At 53.2% G+C, this 19946-nt stretch overlaps 7 protein-coding genes across 7 annotated transcripts; 4 read left to right on the forward strand and 3 right to left on the reverse strand.

The window, feature by feature from the left end:
- Positions 1–715: 715 nt before the first annotated feature.
- Positions 716–2540, forward strand: BO95DRAFT_516270 (sterigmatocystin 8-O-methyltransferase precursor). Its single transcript, XM_025591807.1, has 4 exons — positions 716–1083; positions 1136–1262; positions 1325–1451; positions 1515–2540. Exons 1-4 carry the CDS (start codon positions 922–924, stop codon positions 2416–2418), a joined length of 1320 nt encoding a protein of 439 aa, XP_025440155.1. The 5' UTR covers positions 716–921; the 3' UTR covers positions 2419–2540.
- Positions 2541–2791: 251 nt separating this feature from the next.
- On the reverse strand, positions 2792–4615 carry BO95DRAFT_454923 (beta-glucosidase; the record flags this gene model as incomplete). The annotated part of the gene is made up of 3 exons (XM_025588289.1): positions 2792–2837; positions 2862–3122; positions 3156–4615. 3 exons carry the CDS (start codon positions 4613–4615, stop codon positions 2792–2794), a joined length of 1767 nt encoding a protein of 588 aa, XP_025440156.1.
- Positions 4616–6019: 1404 nt separating this feature from the next.
- Positions 6020–7860, forward strand: BO95DRAFT_454924 (sugar porter family MFS transporter; the record flags this gene model as incomplete). The annotated part of the gene is made up of 5 exons (XM_025588290.1): positions 6020–6197; positions 6248–6593; positions 6650–6946; positions 6999–7653; positions 7789–7860. The coding sequence occupies 5 exons, from the start codon at positions 6020–6022 to the stop codon at positions 7858–7860; spliced, it is 1548 nt and encodes a 515-aa protein (XP_025440157.1).
- Positions 7861–9978: 2118 nt separating this feature from the next.
- On the forward strand, positions 9979–10632 carry BO95DRAFT_465779 (uncharacterized protein; the record flags this gene model as incomplete). Its single annotated transcript, XM_025589161.1, has 1 exon — positions 9979–10632. The coding sequence occupies one exon, from the start codon at positions 9979–9981 to the stop codon at positions 10630–10632; it is 654 nt and encodes a 217-aa protein (XP_025440158.1).
- Positions 10633–12425: 1793 nt separating this feature from the next.
- Positions 12426–14678, reverse strand: BO95DRAFT_368226 (putative ABC transporter; the record flags this gene model as incomplete). Its single annotated transcript, XM_025582820.1, has 7 exons — positions 12426–12548; positions 12617–12783; positions 12847–13032; positions 13084–13128; positions 13198–14141; positions 14204–14288; positions 14357–14678. The coding sequence occupies 7 exons, from the start codon at positions 14676–14678 to the stop codon at positions 12426–12428; spliced, it is 1872 nt and encodes a 623-aa protein (XP_025440159.1).
- A 1277-nt stretch (positions 14679–15955) lies between these two features.
- Positions 15956–17194, reverse strand: BO95DRAFT_465781 (double-time; the record flags this gene model as incomplete). The annotated part of the gene is made up of 4 exons (XM_025589162.1): positions 15956–16362; positions 16482–16970; positions 17026–17098; positions 17177–17194. The coding sequence occupies 4 exons, from the start codon at positions 17192–17194 to the stop codon at positions 15956–15958; spliced, it is 987 nt and encodes a 328-aa protein (XP_025440160.1).
- A 576-nt stretch (positions 17195–17770) lies between these two features.
- On the forward strand, positions 17771–19372 carry BO95DRAFT_516272 (uncharacterized protein; the record flags this gene model as incomplete). Its single annotated transcript, XM_025591808.1, has 2 exons — positions 17771–18181; positions 18254–19372. 2 exons carry the CDS (start codon positions 17771–17773, stop codon positions 19370–19372), a joined length of 1530 nt encoding a protein of 509 aa, XP_025440161.1.
- Between the last annotated feature and the right edge of the window lie 574 nt (positions 19373–19946).

Genomic DNA, 19946 nt, shown 5'->3' on the forward strand with positions numbered 1-19946 from the left:
AATTCCCCACCTGTTCACCTGCTCATTATCTCATTGTTTTCAAGCGCTCATTTGCGGGCTGTGTCTGTCAATATTATTTTCCCGTCTGGGTCATTGCACAATAGAGCAGGAGTGCTCGGTCCCAGCATTGGTCTGATATGTTCTTCTGTTCGTGTCGTTTGCAGCTCCTTGAGGAGATCGTTTTCTTTTGTTGATAATATAATTTGACCTATGTCAGTTTGAAAAGAGTAGATACTACCGACGTAGGCACCCTGCAGACTCTGTCCTAGGGACCATCGACTGGCCTACTACAATCTTCATATGCCGATCGTGGGTTGAATCAAAATTGTCGGATATGCACAACGCACAGGTCTAGCTTACACGGGAATCACATTCATCTCATAGAATCATCTATTGTACTATGATAGTCATCAAAGACTTAGACTAAGCTGTTCCTCAGTGTACAACGTATAGCAGAATCGAAGAATGGCAAGATACTAGCTTGTTGTGGAGTACGATAATCAAGCTACAATGAGTGGCTGTACAGTAGCGCTTGTCTTATCGCAACGTGAGTTTCGGACCCGGGTTCGGCCTCGGCCTTGCTTTCGGACATGGCAATTCTCCGCGCCCAGTTCTCGGGATTTTCAGCCTTGTTTGTTAGCTGGACTCCACAACCATAGCTCTCCATGCCTGTCCCAGCCTCCCAGAGTCTGCTCCACTTGCTTCAGGAGTTATACGAGCATGAACGGTCCCTGTTTCACGTATCAACGTATGGTCTTGGTATCCCCGAATTACCCGGCCCCCTAAGCTTTATCTCCGTCGACTGGTTTAAGATGAGGAACTATAAAATCGTTATCCCAACGAAGGATGCCCGGATAAATGCAACCATCCTGATCAAGACACACACATCACAAAGTTGCAGACTTGAACCAAACCAGCACAATGAGCCATTCCGACCTTCTTCACCTTGTTAACTCTCTGGCCAACTATCCAGCACTGGAGACCGTCGATGAGCCCACGCGAAAGCAGCTCCTCGAGAGCATTGAGAAACTACGACGCAAAGTCGAGACTCCGACCGACTTCACAATTCGAACTGTCTTCGGGGTATGTTTGTGGTTGATCTCACGAGATGAGAGTCGAGACTGACAAACCACAGAGCCACCAAGCGATGGTACTACGACTGGCTGTGGATCTGGGACTTTTCGATGCCATCGCTCAACAAGGCGGCACGGCCACCACAGCCCAGCTAGCTGAAGCCACTGGAGGCGACGAGCTCCTCGTCTGTACGTTCAATGTTCCCAAGAATATCGCCTAGTCTCGTCCTCAGACTAATACCACCTACCAGCCCGCATCATGCGCTTCCTTGCCGCCATCAACATCTTCGAAGAACTCGCCCCATCAACCTACAGAACCACACCTCTGGCTGCAGCATACACCTCACAATCTCCTCTCTCCGCCATTGTGATTCACGCGTACGTCCGCCCAAGTTCCCTGCCTCCTACCCCTAAATCACCCTTCTAATGCGAGTTCAACAGAACATACACCCTAGTAACAATGTCCCAACTCCCGGCCTACTTCGCCGAAACCGGCTGGAAAAGCCCCGACGACGCCACGAACGGGCCCTTCCAACACACGCACCGCACCACGCAGACTTTCTTCGAGCACCTCGGCACCAACCCGCACCTCCAGCAGGCCTTCAACGCAGTCATGTCCCTGGACTTCCGGCGCAGCAGCTCGGCAAAGCAATGGTTCAAGCTGTATCCGATCGAATCGAAACTCTTCCCTGCGACCACCACCACCACCACCACCGCAGACGAAGACCCCAACCGCGCAGCCCTAGTCGACGTCGGCGGCTCCCAGGGCAAAGACCTTCTAGCCTTGTGCCAGCATCTCTCCATCCCACCACCACCACCAGCATCAACAACCGACCCTTCTCTCCAGACCCAACCCCAGACCCAACCCCCCACGCATTCCCAACCAAAACTGATCCTCCAAGACCTCCCCACCGTCATCGCCTCCATCCCCGCCTCCGTATCCGCCACATTCCCGGGGTGCGTCACCCTGCAGCCGCACAACTTCTTCGATGAGCAGCCGACCCGCCGCGCGCGGGCGTACTTCCTGCGCACGGTCCTGCACGACTGGCCCGATCGGCAGGCGCTGCAGATCCTGGGGCGGCTGCGCGACGCGATGGCGGAGGACTCGGTGCTGCTCGTCAATGAGGCGGTGGTGCCCGAGGCGCGCGCGGGGTTGATGGCCGTGCAGACGGATTTTATTATGTTGTGTAACTACGGGGCGTTGGAGCGGACGAGGGCGCAGTGGGTGGATCTGTTGGAGAGGGGTGGGTTTGAGGTCTGTGGGGTTTATGGAGAGGACGAACAGCAACGGCAGCAGGGGGGGCATGTGGTGTTTGAGGCGAGGGTGAGGCGGGCTTCTTCGTGAGATGGGTTTGGGATGGGTCTTGGGAGAGGGGGATGTGGGTGGTTGGTGTTTTGGGCTTAATGATTGCTGGTTTTTTAGATATCAGGAGACAGATAAACTAACTGAAGTATGGCAGAGCGTGGGAGCCATTGAGTCTATCATTACTAAACTCAATGTTCGTGCGAGAGTGATACTATATCATGTTTGCTAAGTGTTTTCTTTTCTTTCCTTTTTTTCTGTTGCTGACTTGGTTTATCTTCTACTATATCCTCAGGGAAATGGACTGATGCCCCACTAGCAAGGCACCTCCTTTGGCCGAAGAAATACCTCGCCGGGCATCGTGCTCGATTGTGTTTGGGCCACGATAGCCTGGTGCCACTCATCGCCCAGTATATCAAGATGCAATATGCTGGTGGAAGAAGTCCACGTAGTCGAAGAAGCTCCGCTTGTACTGCCGCTCGAACCGTCCGTCGGTGCGGTTGACCGTCTGCAGGCCGTACATGTTGGCGTAGCTGCCGAATTCGTCGTTGTCGAGGACACTCCACGCCAGCGCGCCGACGACATTGATGCCATCCTCGTGGATAGCCGTGACGACCTCGCGCAGGAAGAAGTGGTAGTACAGGGTGCGCTCGAGATCGTAGCGTTGCGCGTTGAGTGAGCGGTTGGCGTCGGCGAAAGGGTTGAAGCCGTACTCCGATATCAGGATACCCTTCGGCCGGAAGGTGCTCCAGAGGTAGCCGAGCTGCTGGCGCACGTACTGCGGCGCGATGTAGGCGTAGTCGTTGGACGCCTCGCCCATGAGCCAGCCGTTGGCCTGGACGTTGGTGAGCGTGGCGCAGGACGGCCAGAGCGGGTTACTGGAGTTGGCGGCGCAGGCCTCGATGCCCTCGGGCGCCGGAGAGGCAAACTGCGCGGTGTACGGGTCGATAGAGATGAAGTCAACAGTGTTCTTCACCGTGGCGAGCTCCTCGTCTGTCAGCGCGTCGATGGTGATGTTGGGGGTGCTGAGCACCTCGGACGGGATTTGCTCGCCGAGGAGGAGCGGATTGCCCATGATGCCGAGGATGAAGGCCTGATAGCGCTGGGCGCTGGTGGTGTGGGTGCTGTTGGTCGGGTCAAGAGGTAGCGCGAGGTTGTTGGCGAATTTCAGGGTGATTTGAGCCGTGCCGCCTAGGGTCTCCTTGTACCAGTGGTAAGCGGCAGCGTGTGCGAGGAGTATGTCCTTGAGAATGCTGTATGACTTTGCGACGCTGCCCACGGAGATGTTGGGCTCGTTGAAGGTGACCCAGTATGGTACCCGATCGGCGTACCGAGTCATCACTTGTTTGGCATAGTACAGATAGTGCGAGGTCAAATTGCCCATGTCCGCAACCACAGAGGGCGGATAGTCGGCATGGACCAGGGTCACGATAGGGGTGACCCCGTACTCCAGACAGGTGTTGATCACGTCATCGTAATGAGCCAAGCCCTCGGTATTCACAGGCGATCCAGCCACTCCAAAAGGGACAATGCGGCTCCAGGGGATGGAAAACGAGTAGTAGGGAACACCCAGCGCAGCCAGTCGCGCAATGTCTTGTTTGTATAGATAATAGTTCATGGTGGCCACATTGGCATCGCTAGCACTATCGTTCGACTGGAGCGCGCCAATGGTGTCTAGAATACTTGGTCCTCGGCCTCCCAGCTGAAGGCCTCCTTCAATCTGCCATGCACTGCCTGCAACGCCCCAGATGAAGTTTTCGGGAAGCTTCTTTTCCGGGTTCGCCAGGTACGGAGTCAGAGCCGGTGGAAATACCAGCTCACTGCTTGGAACCGGGGTAGGAGAGACTGTCGTTGTAAAGGGAGGCCCTGAAGAGTAGGATAACGACGCCCAGAGCTCATTGTATGCTTCCTGGTCATACTCAGTCTCCGAGCCGGGATCAGCCGTTGTGGTGGGCTCGAGGCTGTAGGTAGTGTAGGTGACACCTGTGGGCAGGAGGCTCGATGCTTCACTGAAAGGTGGAGCGAATGGGGTAGCAAAGGAGATAGGAGAAGGCAGTGGTGTTGCATAACGGTTCGATGTGAGCTGAGTATAACTGAAAGAGCTGTACCGGTAGGCTGGAGTCTTGAAAGATGCAGTCACGGTGGGGGAAGCATGTGGCGAGCTGGAGTGTGCTACCAACGCGTCTCCCAACTGGCTCCCAACCAACGCCGTGGTCAGAAGCGTATCTTTGAGCAACATGGTAACCGGATTGACCAGGTCTACCTGGTCGATGGTCTCAGTCGGAGTTGCAGGAACTCTCTCCACCGTGGGACTAGGTAGGTTCTTTCCCGTATTTATAGTCATGGCCGAGCACCATTCTCTCCCGAGCCCACCCGCTATAGCAGAGTCAGGGTCGCAGCAGAAAAAGATTGAGATCTGCAGAATGGAGTGTAACCTTGAAATGGTGCTGTGTGGGGGTGAAGACGCCCTTGTGAGCTGTGGACATGGCGACACACGTAGCTTCTTCCCCCACACTTCCCCGCAACTTCGGTGAGTCGAGCAATGTCAGACCATATCCCGAGGTATTACCGATGATAAACCGAAAACAAGGACCGTCGGGAAATCCGGAGAGGTGATTCAAACGACGAGGGCTGAATGTGGATTGTGGGGAGGTGTTGCGGGGAACCATCATCAGACCCTGATCATGGTGGATTGCTTTGATTGCTAATTGCTAGAATCGGCAAGTCGATTTCGGCCCCACCCCGTCGGACAATTCCAGTTGTCACCCGAAGGTCTTCCCCAGTCAGAGATGACCTTGGTTTTCAAGTCTCCTCACGTCATTATATCAATGCTGGTTTGAACCAGCTTGAACGGTCTCTGTCCACGCTGGCACATGTTTTACTTTTGGTGCCTCTCGTCCATGTCCATGTATTCTCCTCACCCCAAGGGCAGGTCTTCCTACATTCGACAATGAATCAAGCAGCAAGCAACGAAGTTCCTGACAAGCAGCTTCCTACAGCATCACATCTACTAGGAGAGTGAAAACCATCATCTCAGAGCTTCAAGTTCAAGAAGCCTGACAGAGGGGGATGCCTCCCACATTGCGTGATTGGTATGCATACCAAGACTCGTCTGCGCGCATCTATACTCGAGAGCGGAGGCTGCATCAACCTTTATAAACTCGTACTAACCCACCTTTCCCTCGAATCTGCGAACGAAAGATATCTCATTATTATCCGACATGGTCTGATCCTCGAAGGTCGGATAAATCGAATCGATCTCGACCCCGCAAATGCTTTGACTGCAGCCCGCAAATCAGGGTCTGGGCGACGCGCGCCTCCGCAGGAAATATGCCCGAAGCAGGACAAGCCATGCGAGAGTCAAGGTTGGCATCCAAGCTGCCGGTAACTTGGCCATCATGAGTCCAAAGAATAGTCGCTGGGATAACCAAATGCATGTTGGAATCCCACCAATCCCCCGTAGCAAATATTGCCGGATGGCTCAAATTCACTGCAAGCTGAAGCGGCGCCCAACTCCCTTGACATGGCTGTGGCTTCCCCGCTGATAGAGGCATATAATGATGGGGATACCCCGGATTCTCCACAATCTCCACGGCCTCCACAGCGTTTACGAAGCATTATCAGATCTAGGGTCGTTAACAAGATGAAACCGAAGGTCTACCAATTTGTGGTGGCCCTTTTTGCTGCCTTCGGATCCTTCCTTTACGGTTATGACCTGGGTGTCATCGCCTCCGTCGTTGCGTCAGACTCTTTTGTCAGCAAGTTCTTGACTCATAATGGGAGCGTAATCTCTGGAACAGTTGTGTCCTTGTTCACAGCTGGTAAGCCACAAACCTCCACTCCTAATGTGCTTGCAATTAATCCTGTACAGGTGCGTTCTTTGGAGCCCTAGGAGCGGGCTATACTGACCCACTCGGTCGTCGCGCAACCCTCGTGTTGGGATCTGTGCTGTTCTGTATCGGAGGCATCCTCCAAACAGCAGCCGTCAACGTTGGCATGTTGCTGTTCTCACGCATCTTTGCTGGTTTCGGGATAGGTATTCTTGTCGAAACCGTCCCTATGTTCCAGGCAGAGATTGCACATGCCAGCATCCGAGGTATTTTGGGGTCGCTTCAGCAGACCATGCTGGGCATCGGTGCATTATCCGCGTCCTGGATCGGATATGGCTGTGAAAAATCTTGGGCCAATACTGGCGATAGTGTTCAGTGGCGACTTCCGTGAGTGACACTACCTCAATAGATTAGCAATTATCTAACAAAACACTTCCGGACAGTCTAGCACTTCAGCTGGTTCCGGCTATTGGCCTAGCTTCATGCATCTACTTCTTCCCCGAGTCACCTCGCTGGCTTATTGACCACGATCGTCACGAAGAAGGATTGCACAACCTGGCTCGCCTGCACGCCAACGGTAACATTGACGACCCATATGTCCGGGCAGAGTATGAGTTGATCCAGCGTCAAATCGAGGAGGAGCATCAGCACGCCGCCAAGTCCTATAAGGAGTTGTTTGCTAACCGTTCCAACACACGTCGCATCATTCTTGCGTGTGCCTGTCAAGCATCCAGCCAGATGTGAGCCTCTATCCCACTCACCCTTCAAGCATCTCGTCTTACCATCTCTCAGGACCGGCGTCTCCGCCATCCAATATTTCTCCCCAGCCATCTTCGCACAAATCGGAATCTCCACCTCAAAAACACTTCTCTACCAAGGCATCAACTCGATCATCGGCGAGCTCGCGCAATTCATATTCTTCTTCCTCATCGACCGCGTTGGCCGTCGCCCATTGCAGATCGGAGGCAACATCGCCTGTGGGGTTGCCTTTATCATCGGCGCCTCGCTCCTGTCGCAGTACCCTCCCGACTCCACCAACACGGCCGCGCACTGGGCCTTCATTGTTGCCAGCACCTGGGTCTTCAATTTCTGTTTCTGTGCCTCGGGGACCATGTCCTGGATTATCCCCGCTGAGATCTTCAACACCGCCACCCGCGCCAAGGGCATCTCGCTGGCGACCATGGTCTCGTTCGCATTCAACACGATGATCGCGCAGGTCACGCCCATCGCGCTGGAGCGCATCGGCTGGCGCTATTACTTGTTGTTCATCGTGTGTGACTTCGGCAATGCGCTGTTCTTCTATATGTTCTTGCCGGAAACAAAAGGGCTGTCGCTGGAGGTGATGGACGATTTGTTCACCAATGCACCGTTGTTGGTTCCCGGCAGCCGGTGGGAGGTGTCGCCGGAGGTAAATATTGAGAAGGCGTTGGCGCAGGAGGCTGCTGCGGTAGAGTTGGCGGATCGCTTTTCGGTGAAGGGGGATGAGAAAGAGGGGCCTGTGTCGACGAGGGTGGAGGCGGTTTGAGGGGAAAGCCCAATTCTGTCTATATCAAGCTCTGTCAGCTTGATTGAGTCTGCATAGGTAGCTAGCTATGTAGGCGTTTCCGGGAGCAAGAACAAGAGCTCACCCGAAATGCCTGAAGTCTCTGAATAGTTGAAGCAAGTTATGAATTAAGCAATGGCGATCGCCCTCGCAATGGCCGACTTTGGCGTAGCTCTTACATGTAAAAAGATCTATTCTGGACGGTTGATGGGCGAGCTCCTACAGTATGAAACTAGAAAGGGGCTATCCCCAAAGGAATCGGTACCGCAAACGGGCACGAGAGTGATTGAAAAAAATCTACCCAATATGCTGACACCTGGCACTGTGTTGTAGTTCGAGTACTATACCTGTAGATGCTAGTGCCATCACCACACTACCTGCAGCATCAGCATTTTCCTCACCTACCGCAGGCTCCCCTGCCCAAGCCCTAACTACCTTTCGGTCCCCGAGCAGGTCTATGATAAATTGACTTGGCTGAGGTACAGCAGGAGGTGATTCTATCAGCCTGCTGCAATCAAAATGTCCATTAAAGAATGATATGGATACTGTGAAGTATAATTCAGAGCTAAGCCTGCGACTCCCTGGCAGTTAATGCAGGAATTATACAATCAGCCCTGGGACTTCTGTCCAGGTGAAGAGAGCTAATAGACATTACAAGGCATACACATTGAATCTGTACATGGTAACCTACCTCCTGGATTCACAATAGCTAATCGATGTCCTTGCAATCAATCATGTCTTTTTGCAATCTCTAACGTCTTTGTGTACCTTCCATCCTGCAACTTCAACATCCACCACTTTCTTATACTATCCATCCTTCCAGCATCGAAGATATCCATGGATCTTCTATACTAAACCAATTAAAGTGACCATGCGGTAGCCTTTTCTCATCTGGAATTGTCTTTGATAGTCAGAAATATGTCATCAAGCACCCCAAAAACAATAATCATACTGGGATTCGCTAGAGCGATTCAAAAAGCTGCCCATCGTTACCGTGACGAGCCTAATTCCCGAAAGAGTTCAGCGCATATCTCTTGTACTTCGAAATGATGATTCAACTTTGGATGTGAAAGACATCAAGCCGTTGAGTTCTCGATCCTGAAGAAACGCGTTGGCCTATGCTAATTCTTGATGCACAACAGGGAGACTTCAAGCGATTTCGAAGTCGCCATGACGGCTCGATGTAGATTGAGACGCTGGCTAGTTGCCAGATTGATGCCATACGTCTATCCACCCATGCCGAACAAAAAGGTGACATCGGGTCGCAGCCATGGACTCGGGAGTCTACCTCCTGGGCGGGTTCGGTCAACCATCTGTTTGAAGGCCATTGCAGTTACCCTGGCTTCTACTACTGCGACTAGCACTGCTATGGTTGCGTCTCTTTCGTTTCTCCCAAGCACCACAGAAAAGGCATTGGTTGAGGGGTGTCTTCTGATCGGGATCATCTGCACCTGGGGTTTGATCTATATAGTCTCCTACTTCTGCAAGCGGAGCAAGTCAAACCAAGGGATAACCATGTATGTGGCACTGATTGATGTGGAATATGTTGGCAGAGTTTTCTTGTATGTATCGTTGTATATCTTAGGCAGTATAGATTAGAATACATTTCTCAACCTCGGGCTCATGATCATCCAGCGTAGAACTACCATGTTGAGCCAGGTAACTATCTCTATATCTCGTCGGCTGGTAGCGTGAGTAAGTCCGGCTATTTCACAATGATCCTTTATCCCGATATGCATACACACAGCAAAGCGCATTTTCACCTTCCAGCAACCTAAAGTCCCGACCTTGGGACGTCGATGGAGTATGAAAGGGAAGAGCACTTGTACCTTTGACCGAGAACTCTTTCGTGGGCTAGCTACGCCTTTTAAATCGGTCCCAAGTTGGAAAGCGTCTGTAAAGAATAACAAACATACGTTCAATCCATTCTTTATACGAAGCATAACTTCTTTGATAGCATTGTATCGCCACCCTCCCATAAGCCGGTATCTTTCCCCGCAGCTCTTTATGGAATCCCTTTATTCCAGAGGTAACAAGTACTAGAGCGCAGATGGACGAACCATCTTCCCCCTCAAGCACAGATCTATAAATAGGACCATGAACCCCGACCTCAATTGAAATCATCATCCCCACCACCACCACCACCACCACCACCACCACCCATTCACCCAAAACCTTTACTTACCAAACACTCCAACAGCGTTTCCTACCCGACAAAAGCATCCCAACATGACCCGCGTCGAACCAACAACCACCCAGACCACCCCGCACGGGGTGATCGAGATCCAAATCATGACCGGCGGCCATCTCAACCTCGTGGTGCTCCGGACCCAGGACCCCCGATTCGAGGTCGATGACTGGGCGCCGGCCCTCCAGCTGCTCCAAGAGCAGTGGAGGCGCAAGCGCCAGGACGAGCACCTCGAGTGTCGCGACCAGCCGATCGGTGGGATGATCTGCGTCGGGCCTTACATTCGACTGTACATCGAACCCTTGACTGCGGACGGCGGCAACGGCCCGGCCCGGCGCTTCGAATTCCAGGGCCGCAACGAGTTCGACGACTTCGGGCCGCACGTGCAGCCCTTCGAGGGGATGCCCCCACTCGTCTTTCTGGAGTTCATTCGCACTGTGCGCGCGGGCCGTGTTGAACGTGATGTGTCGCAGCCGGAGGCGGAGGGCGATCTTAAGTCCGATACGAGAACCGGTCTTCAATTGATCGGTTTGCAATTGGAATTGTTGGAGTGTGTGAAATGGCTAAGCCTGGAGCACTTTGAGCCTGAAGGTGAAGAGGAGAAGGAGGAGGAAGAGGAGAAGGAGGTGAAGAAGGAGGAGGATGAAGAGAAGAAGGTGAAGAAGGAGGAAGAGGATGAGGGACAGGCCTGTTAGGGATGTCAGTGTCAGTGCTCTCATGGCTCGTAGCTTTCAGCGCACGTGTTCCTTTCTCTTCTTCTCCTTTTCTAACGTAAAAAAGACCAAAAAAGAATCATAGTCTGAGATATTATATATGAAATCAATATGAATGCTCACAAAGGAAAATCTAGTTTGTCCTTCAATCGTCAGAATTATGTTAAGACACTTCTAAACAGAGAGCAGGAACTTGCGACCGGAACTGATCGCAGCCCTTTGGTCTGCTTTATCTTTCCCTTCTTCATCTAGTCAGCATCGATGAAGCTATTTTGCTCAAGATTCATATGCCTCGTCGTCTCCGGTTCATCTGGGTGTTTCCGCCAACTTATTCCACCCTCGTTCGATCCACCCTTCTTCGAGACAAGGAACCTCTGGTATGATGCCCTGCACTGGACGAGCCCTGGTCCCCGATAGCGAGAGCGTCATGTCAGTCCATCGAAACCGGTAGAATCAATCTCATCACTGTGATTATCTGTAGACTGCGCCCCCAAACTGCATGGACGCACGCCGGAACAGGGCCCTATCGGCGGGGTTTCCCTCAAGATCGCACAAATGCTTCGCAATGCACTGTGAATCAAGACACTCACTCGCGAGGGTCATCGAATACTAACATGAGAATGGTGAGAGGATGCGCCGCCCAGCTGACTTCGCTCCGGGTGAACGACGCCTTCTGGTCGGGTTGTGTCAGGTCTCGGCGGAAGTTGATGCATCAGGAGCCAGTCATGTTCCGGCAGCTACCATCGACATAGTCAAAAGGGATTAGAGATCCAGTCGAAAAAGAATGCTCCCAAAGACTTCAACTTGTCGTGAAGACTTTCGCCAAGGCATTTGACATAGTTGTAGCAAAAGCGGGGCCCCGCATCATCGGCAGGTAGAGTAGTTGCAGGGAAGAGGGCGGGTGCCACGCCACACCAACCGCGTAGCTGTGTATGCCCTCAACCACCCACCCAAAAAAGCAAACCACCACATAGGGAAACAAAAAGCTCACACTGCCCAGATGCAGCCCGGGATTGTTGAATCCCTCCAGGGGGGCACACCTCTCATTCCAGTGCTATGAAACCCCCTTTTTTACTCAGGATTTTCTAACCAGTCCTCCTCCCTTAGCACTAGAGAGGGTCGAACCGTCCTGCCACCGGCCAGGTCTGATGCAGGATGATTGCCTCCTACGGGATTCGAACTACCCCATCGGCCTGCTGGGCTACTCGGTAGAGACCGTGCTATAATGATCACGGGGCGGAGCTGATCCCAAAGAGGTAAAAGGGGTCCCGAGATAATGCCGTGAACCTCTTGGCTGGGTTTCTTATCTGGACCTCGTGGTACTTGCGCGCACTTCCTTGCTTGGCTGGTATTCAATTACGGTTATGCATGGTGTATATGTCTAACTTGCTCTGCTTCTGGTTCTTTACATGTCTATATTAACGACGCCAAATCTGCTAGGTGGTCTACAAGCAAGCTATCATCACCCCGCCTCTCTCATTACCTAGAAGAGCCACGGCAAGCACCGGATGCTTCGCAGCCGTTTTTCGAAGGTTCACTTGAGCAGGACGAGGTGTGATCAAGATGACCTCCCCACTCAACTCGATATTCCCCGCGAGTGGAATGCTTACTTTTCTCATGTTTGAGGCACCCGACGAAAAGCTCTACCTCCAGCCAACAGACACAAAAAGGCCATAAGATATGACCCGATATAGCGTCCCGATCAGCAGAAGCAGTCTGCGAGCGTGTCAGTCCTGTGAATACAATCATTATGTTATGTGGATGGGCTATGATTCTTACCCGATATCAAACCCAGTCCGGTTATTCTTGTAACCAATAAAATCCGAGGCGCCGTCCAATTGATACAGGTAGGCAAACGGCGAAGTGTTCTCGTTGTAGAACGCCTCGGAAAACCATGTCTGTATTCAGAGATCAGACGCTGCACACACATACACACACACGACAACTCAGTCAAATGATGACTCACTGCAGGCCACAGATACCAGAACCATCCTAGATGCCATGTCTTCACCAATGCCAGCCGGGGTGCACAGCCCCCGAGGGCAGAGATGACAAGGCAGCTCAACATGCAGACCAGTGGGCCGTCTTCACGTCGTGTTATGGCTGCCACGATGCAGCCGAGACCGTACATGCCTGTTGTCCTCGGTTAGCTATCCGTTCAAGGGAGCTACAGAGAGAAGGGGGGAGACTACGCACAGTAGAAATACAGAAAGTCAATCGCCAGCTGAAGTCCGAAGGATATCGTCGGTGTCGCTAGGATCATATAGATGGTAGTGTAGTGTAAGGACGACAGGAACATGCGCAGAAGCACGGAGAGGTTCTTGCCCAGGAAATAGGCGCTCCGGGAATGGCCGGATTGCTGTTCGCGGCGGAAGATCAGTTCTGGAAGTTTTGTCAGCAGGTGCAGTATGGAGGAAATCTGGCTGAACATACTCTCTTCCCCTAGTAGCTTGACACCTGGAGGACCGGCTGCACAGGCTACGTGCGGAGGCAAGTGTAAGCGGATCTCATTCAATTCGATCTTCGGAGACAGCAGCGAGCACTCACCTATGCCCAAGCACGAAAGCAACGCCTGCTCGGCAAGCATGCGGTAGTTCACGGCGCTGGACAGCAACTCAAACGGAGGGTGATAGATCCCTTGGAAGATGTGGCCGTGATACTCGAAAACCGTCAAGCCGATCATGACCCCGATGACGGAGCCCGATACAATCTCCAAGCAGAAACTTGCAGTCTGTCGGGTCTGTTGCACTGTTCCGCGGCAGAACGAGAGCCAGACTTGTCGCGCCCACGAGGCTTTTCGCTGCCGAATGGAGAGGAGAATATCAGGGACTTCTTGCGGAGTGTCGGACGCTCCGGCCGCGTCAGCGTCAGAAATGCCTGTTACTGGCATGCAAGATTTCCCTTCCGTGGCTGGCAGATCTGTATCCTCCCACGCGTGACTAGGCAGAATATCCATGATGATATCCGCCGGATTGCAGAAGGAAGGGAACTCATAGCCAAGGCCTGTGAAGTAGGCTTTGGCGGTGGCAGCTTCGCCAAAATAGACCTGTTTCCCTGAGTTCAGAAGCATGAGGGTATCCAGAAGAGCAAAGATCTCAGCCCTGGGCTGATGAATGACACAGATGACCATGATTCCGCAACGTGAGATCGAACATAGTAACCTCATCAAGGACAGTGCCGCGGTCGCGTCGAGGCCCGAGGTCGGTTCGTCGAGGATCAACACCTTGGGAGCGGCGGCGAGTTCAAGGCCGATGCTCACCCGTTTGCATTCTCCCCCAGACAATCCTCGTTGTGCAACACTACCCACCATTTGATCCTGCACCTTCGCAAGTCCGAGACAGGCAATCAATGATTCAACATAGTCTTGAATTTCATGGTCGCCCAGCTGCCCGCCCAGCATGACGCGTGCCGAGTGAAGAAGGTTCTCTCGCACGGTCAGCTCAGGAAGAACAAGATCATCTTGAGGGACAAATCCCATCAGCGCTCGCAGCCTGTCAAACGGCAATTAGTCCCAAGAGACAGAAGAAGTAAAGGTCATGGTATCTGCACATACTCTGCCGGCTTCATCCTATAACCGTTGAGACAGATCTCGCCAGTGCTAGCCTTATTCTTTCCGCCCAAAATGTTGACAAAACTCGCTACGAAGAAACACTTAGCCTCGAAAACACCCCCGAGCAATCAAATCCCCCCCTTCTGCGCAACCTACATTTCCCTGAACCAGAGGGGCCCATGACCCCCAGAATCGAGCCAGCTCTACATGATCCATGCAGACCAGCTAGAATGTCAGTCGGTCTGCCTCGGATTCTGAAGCTCAAATCCGCAAAGGTAATTTCCAGCGGCCGCGCTGCAGTATCGTCCACTGACAGAAAGGGAAAGCTCAACAGTCGCGGCACACCTTGCTCCTCTTCCCCCCTTTCCTCCTGCGGCTTCTCAACTATTCCTACTTTGTCTCCGCGCCCATTCACATTTGAGAGCCTCGACCACGACCATAGTCTCGTCAAGTCGGAAGACAGAGAGAAGCGCCGCATCCAGATCAGAACCACCACGATGTCCAGCAGAATACACAAGAGTATACCCACCAGATCACGCTGATGTGAGCTTCCTTCCGGACAAAGGGATAGGGCCCTGCACTTGATGGGGTTGGCTGTCCCCACAGGGCAGAAGGAGCCCTGCGGACAAGGCACGGGCGGCGCTCCCCCGGGCGCGCAGTAATTGCCCTCGGGGCATATCACGGGCTCGAGCGTGCCCTGTGGCTTGTCGCAGAAATTCCACCCTTCTTGGAGTCGTTTGATGTGGCAGTCGAACGTCGGGGTGCAATGCTCGGGTGGGAGGTCGCCCTCGCTCGATTGGCCTGTACACGAATCGTGAGCTTTGGTTTGCCACCAAACTGAATCAGGCTGTAGTATAGGGCATCGCACAGTAAAAGCCATCATTGCAGGTGGGTGAAGAGGCGAGCCAGGCCGCTTGCTGCCCTGAGAAGCAGGTATCATTCGATGGCGCCGGGCCTATGCCGCTAGACATCGAGGTGTTCATGTGCCTGTATTGAGGAAGAGACAACTTTGTTTAGTCGTGTCGGGGTGAGCTCTGCAGGTAGGATATACGACTACGATCGACATGGAAAAAGGGGTAATCCCAGCAGTCGGGAACCTTGCATGATATGCTGCAAGGTCCCGCATATGATGCATCTCATGCATGCCAGATTAGGGGTGGGCGAGGACATTGCCCTGTACACTGGAAAATAACTACTCTATCCTGTGTCAGGGATATGTCAGATGTTGGACCCCGGTGTATCCAGGTTGACATTTCGACTGGTTCGTCTGCACATCGGTCCTCACTCCAGTTCAACATTCTTCAAGTTCAAGACCGCGACCTGCCGGCCGGCCAGGACTGTGCCAGCGCGTGCGAATGAATGTTGTTTTACTCCTTACATGTCAGTCAAATCTTATCTCGCATGGCGCTTGATGACTTGCTGGAACTCGTATCCGCAGTACCCTTGTACATTCCATGCCTTGATACGTCGAACCCAACAACTTTCTTGTTTCTTGTCTCTTCAAAAGGCCAGCTATGATGTTCCAGCCGTAATAATGCATGCTAAACGAGGCATGGTATACAAACACTGTCGGCATAGCCGAGTAATCCAGCCACATGATGCAACGCGTTTGTCAGGATACCCATATTGATAATTCAGTCAGTTTCCAACCACCAGGAAAACCAAGAACACGTTTCATACACCTTACCTCTGAGGCTTCAAATCGCTGACATATACTGTACATACAAGCGTACTTCACACAATAACACCCATGAATCAATCTACATAATCGTCATCATCTTCATCATCCTTCTCCTCCTCCTCCTCCTCCTCCTCCTCTTCCTCCTTACCCTCATGCTCCGTCCTCAACTCATAAAACCTCTTCTCCGTCCAATCAAACACATTATCCCACTCATACCCCCGCCTTGCAAACAACTTCCGAAACCAGCCCCGCAACAACTCATAGTCCGGCAGTTCATTGTACCGCAGCCCATTCACATGGTGAAAATACCACTCAAACTCCACCGGCAAGCCACGACACAGCTCCTGGGCCGTGATGCGGCTCTTCGCCTCCCCGATGGGCCGATGCTTCGAATGGCCCAGATAATCCCAGGGGAGCTCGCCCTTCAGGAACTCGACGAGCGTGTACCCGACACATTCCATATCGTCGCGGTAGGTTTGATCTGCAGCCATCACTCACGTTAGCCCCGACCCCATCAACTCAAACCGAAAACCGTTACCCCCTCAACCCCTCTCACATCAACCTCAAAAGCCACCAAGCAAAGGAGGGAAGAAAACTTACAATACCTCGAATGCGCCGCGCGGCTCGCATAAAACACCGTGCCGACGACATCCTTCTCCAACTTCCCGCGATACCACTTGACGTTGCGCCGGCTCACGAACTTCTTCCGCGCCAGCCCGAAGTCGTTGATGTACAGCGTGTGGCCCTTCCGGCCGCGCCCCATCAGCAGGTTCTCGGGCTTGATGTCCTGGTGGATGTACCCGGCGGCGTGGATGTGCTGCATGCGCCGCAGCAGCTGGTCCGCGATCATCAGCACTGTCTTGAGGGAGAACTCGCGGTGGCAGTAGTTGAAGAGATCCTCGAGGGTGGGGCCGAGGAGTTCGATGGCCAGCAAGCGGTAGTCGTCGATGGCCGGGTGGTAGAAGTAGACCTTCGGGATCCCGGGGCCTTTGATCGCCGTGTAGATCGTGTGTTCTTGTTCCAGGGTGTCGCGCGTGCTGAGATGTTCGAGTTTGAGGGCGACGGTTGTTTTGGTTTGGAGGTCTTGGGCTGCTGGGGTGTTAGTGTTGGGGTGAGGGGGAGGGGCTAGGATGGATGACCGTACCGAGGAAGACTTCGCCGTAGCCACCTCCTCCTAGGTAGTTGAGGAGTTTGAAGCGGTCTGCGACGGTGATGTTCTGGCGGGGTGGTTGGTTAGTGTGCTGTTGCTATCGCTGGTTTTGCATTGGCAGGGTAGCTCTGGGTGGAGGGCTTACGAGTTGCTCGGTCGGCATGAGGATTTTCTGTATAGTATGTTGGGGATATGGTGGACATGGTGATGATGAGAGATGAGAGTGGAGTGAAGGTTGTTGTGGATTAGGTGGGAGCGTTCTTTGTTGCGTTGGTTGATTCCGAGTAGAGTCATTTTGGGTGGTCATGGGCTTTGAGCTGTCGCGGATGCTGCGCTGGAGGTGCAGTGGGTATCACGCTTTGTTCAATTTGGCTATAATTACAACCACTCGATGAAAGGAGCTGTCGCGGTTGTGCTTCTCTAGTGATCAAAGTAGCATTGTTATACCCCTGAGGGCTCTGTTAAAGGGTGACTTCTTTCACAAAGCAACAGTGTCTTTGTCCTCCTCAGCTGCACACAATCTGATACATCTACTCTTTGTTCATCCTCATGATGCAGATAGGTTCATACCATAATGCAAGTACGCAAGGGGCATTAACTTGAGATTATGTCTTCTGTTCAAACAAAAGCATTGGAAAATCAAGCATGTAACGCGATCTCTCAATTTTTAACGAAACAACAATTCATAGAAGCGATCTCTCAATTCTCAGCGAAACAGCAATTTATAGCACTCATCTCTATGCTACAACCATACGGCATCTTTCGCACGTTCTTCAACATAGGAAGCTTCATACTCAAAGTCATAGACGAAGCGCACTTCGGCACCGCGGGCAAAGACCGAATGCCTTGCATTATCGAACAGAGCACAGGCAGTTCCACGCCTGCTGTGTACTCGGACAGCTTCGACGAGATGTACGAAATCGACCCCAAGTACTGGGCCGATCTTCCCTACATCTACCTGAGCCACCGGGCCATCATAGAGTTCCGCAAACGCGAGAAGGCCATTGCCGAGGAAGCGGAGCAAGAACAGAAAGAGAGAAAAGCGAAGGAAAACAAGGCAAGTCGCAGAAGGCTGCGGCTACCGCACAAGTTACGCAGCCTGAAGGAGTTCGCCAAGGGTGGTGGGCCAGATTTATCTGGCATTGGTAGTGTACGTTGAGTCCTTTCTCACCCCCTGCAGACCCAAACAAACCCCGATAAGCTAACGGGAACGATGCTATAGTTCGGCTGGTCTGGCTCGGCGGAAGCCTGCAACTCGGCCTCCCTTTACGACGGCAACTGCCGCAACTTCCTCAAGCTGCACGGCGTCGCGGCCCGCTCATCCAGCCAGAACCTCCCGCGCAACATCGTCACCCTGCGGGAACGACTCCGGAAACCTCGCGAATCCGTGAAACGACTGGACCCCAACGACCAGAAGGTCTGGCTCAAGGCGTGCCGGAATTTCGAGAAGCAGCGCGCCAAGTTCAACGACGCGCTCGACATCCTGCTGGGCGCGGCGTCCGAGACGGTCCTCACCTACGAGAGCGAGCCGATCACCGGCCTGGACCCGCTGGTGGAGGGGATGTTCCTGGCGCAGCCGAGCTACTTCGACTGCGGCGACTTCTACGCCCTGGACGAGGGCGGCCGCCTCGCCAACGACCTGAAGAGCTACATCCTGCCGGCGACGGACGCGTACGGCGTGGTGCCCAACTTCTTCGTGCAGCTGCAGATCGACGACGAGGACCATGCCGCCGCCGCCGAGCTGCAGGCGATGCACTACGGGGCCCTGGGGGCGCGCGCGGTGCACAAGCTGCGCTTCCACACCGCGCGCGCGGACAAGGCGTGGCTGGACGAGGTCGCGTACTCGATTGTCGTGGTGGTGTCCGAATCGTCGGTCAGGATCTACGCGGCGCATATGATCGAGGCCGAGGATGGATCCAGAGAGGCGGATTATCAGCTGACGGACCTCTATCGGAGTCGCTTGGATCGTGGAGTGGGACAGTTCCGGAAGGCTGTGACGGCGGTGCGGAACGCTAGGGACTTTGCGAAAGAGTGGAGGGAGTACTTCATGGAGATGGCCAGGCGGGAGGTGGAGGGCGATCCTCGCAACTTGTCGCAGGGAAGTCCAATGTCAGTGGATGAGAAGCCGAACGATGATCCTGGCGAGGGTCCTAGTAGGATGGCTCGTATGCCCTCACTGAGTGACGACCAGAGCTCGGCCAGTAGCGACAGTGCGGCGTCTGGCCTCAAACGGCGCAGAAGTGACTACGCGCTGCTGTATTCAGGCCTGGGCGAAGAGCTTCCACGCGTCAAGCGCCCTAGATCTGTGAGCAGTAGCAGTGATAGTCCACGGTTTAGTTAGTATATTTGATAGAGCGGGTCCTCAAATAGAAGAGAGAGCAGAGACGGTATAGAAACATTTCACTATGGAGAAGTGATCGAAGTCGAGATAAAGAACTGGGTAGACTCTGATCTAAGAAAGGCAGGACTTTTGTAAGCACACTGTTGATGTCCCGAGGTTTCTATACATTCCGTGCCAAATATTGAGATCAGAACTTCGACACGAATGGAGCTAATGTTTAAAGTTCAAAGTTTTCATCAATTGCAACGATAGCAAGCTCATAGCGCAGCTGTTCTGGCACTTTTTTTTCTTGATATCAGTGTTGCAGGATTGCGAACGTCCTGCCGTGGAATGACAATGACATGGTTGCTCGCTGCGTTGCTGCCGCTTTAACGGCCTTTCTGCCACCGCCTAAACTGAACAGTTTTGCATTTGACTTTCCTGAGGCTGTTCACCGCAAAAATGGGGCGTCGGCGTTGCGAGGTCTCGAGCTTTCTGCCGCGCAGGCGGTGATACTGGCGGTCAAGTCATCCTTCCTACACGCGTTCAGTACAGTTTTCAGGTCCACGAGTCGGTAGAATGTTGGTCTCTGTGG

This window comes from Aspergillus brunneoviolaceus (assembly GCF_003184695.1).
Source record: "Aspergillus brunneoviolaceus CBS 621.78 unplaced genomic scaffold BO95scaffold_52, whole genome shotgun sequence".
NCBI lineage: Eukaryota > Fungi > Ascomycota > Eurotiomycetes > Eurotiales > Aspergillaceae > Aspergillus > Aspergillus brunneoviolaceus.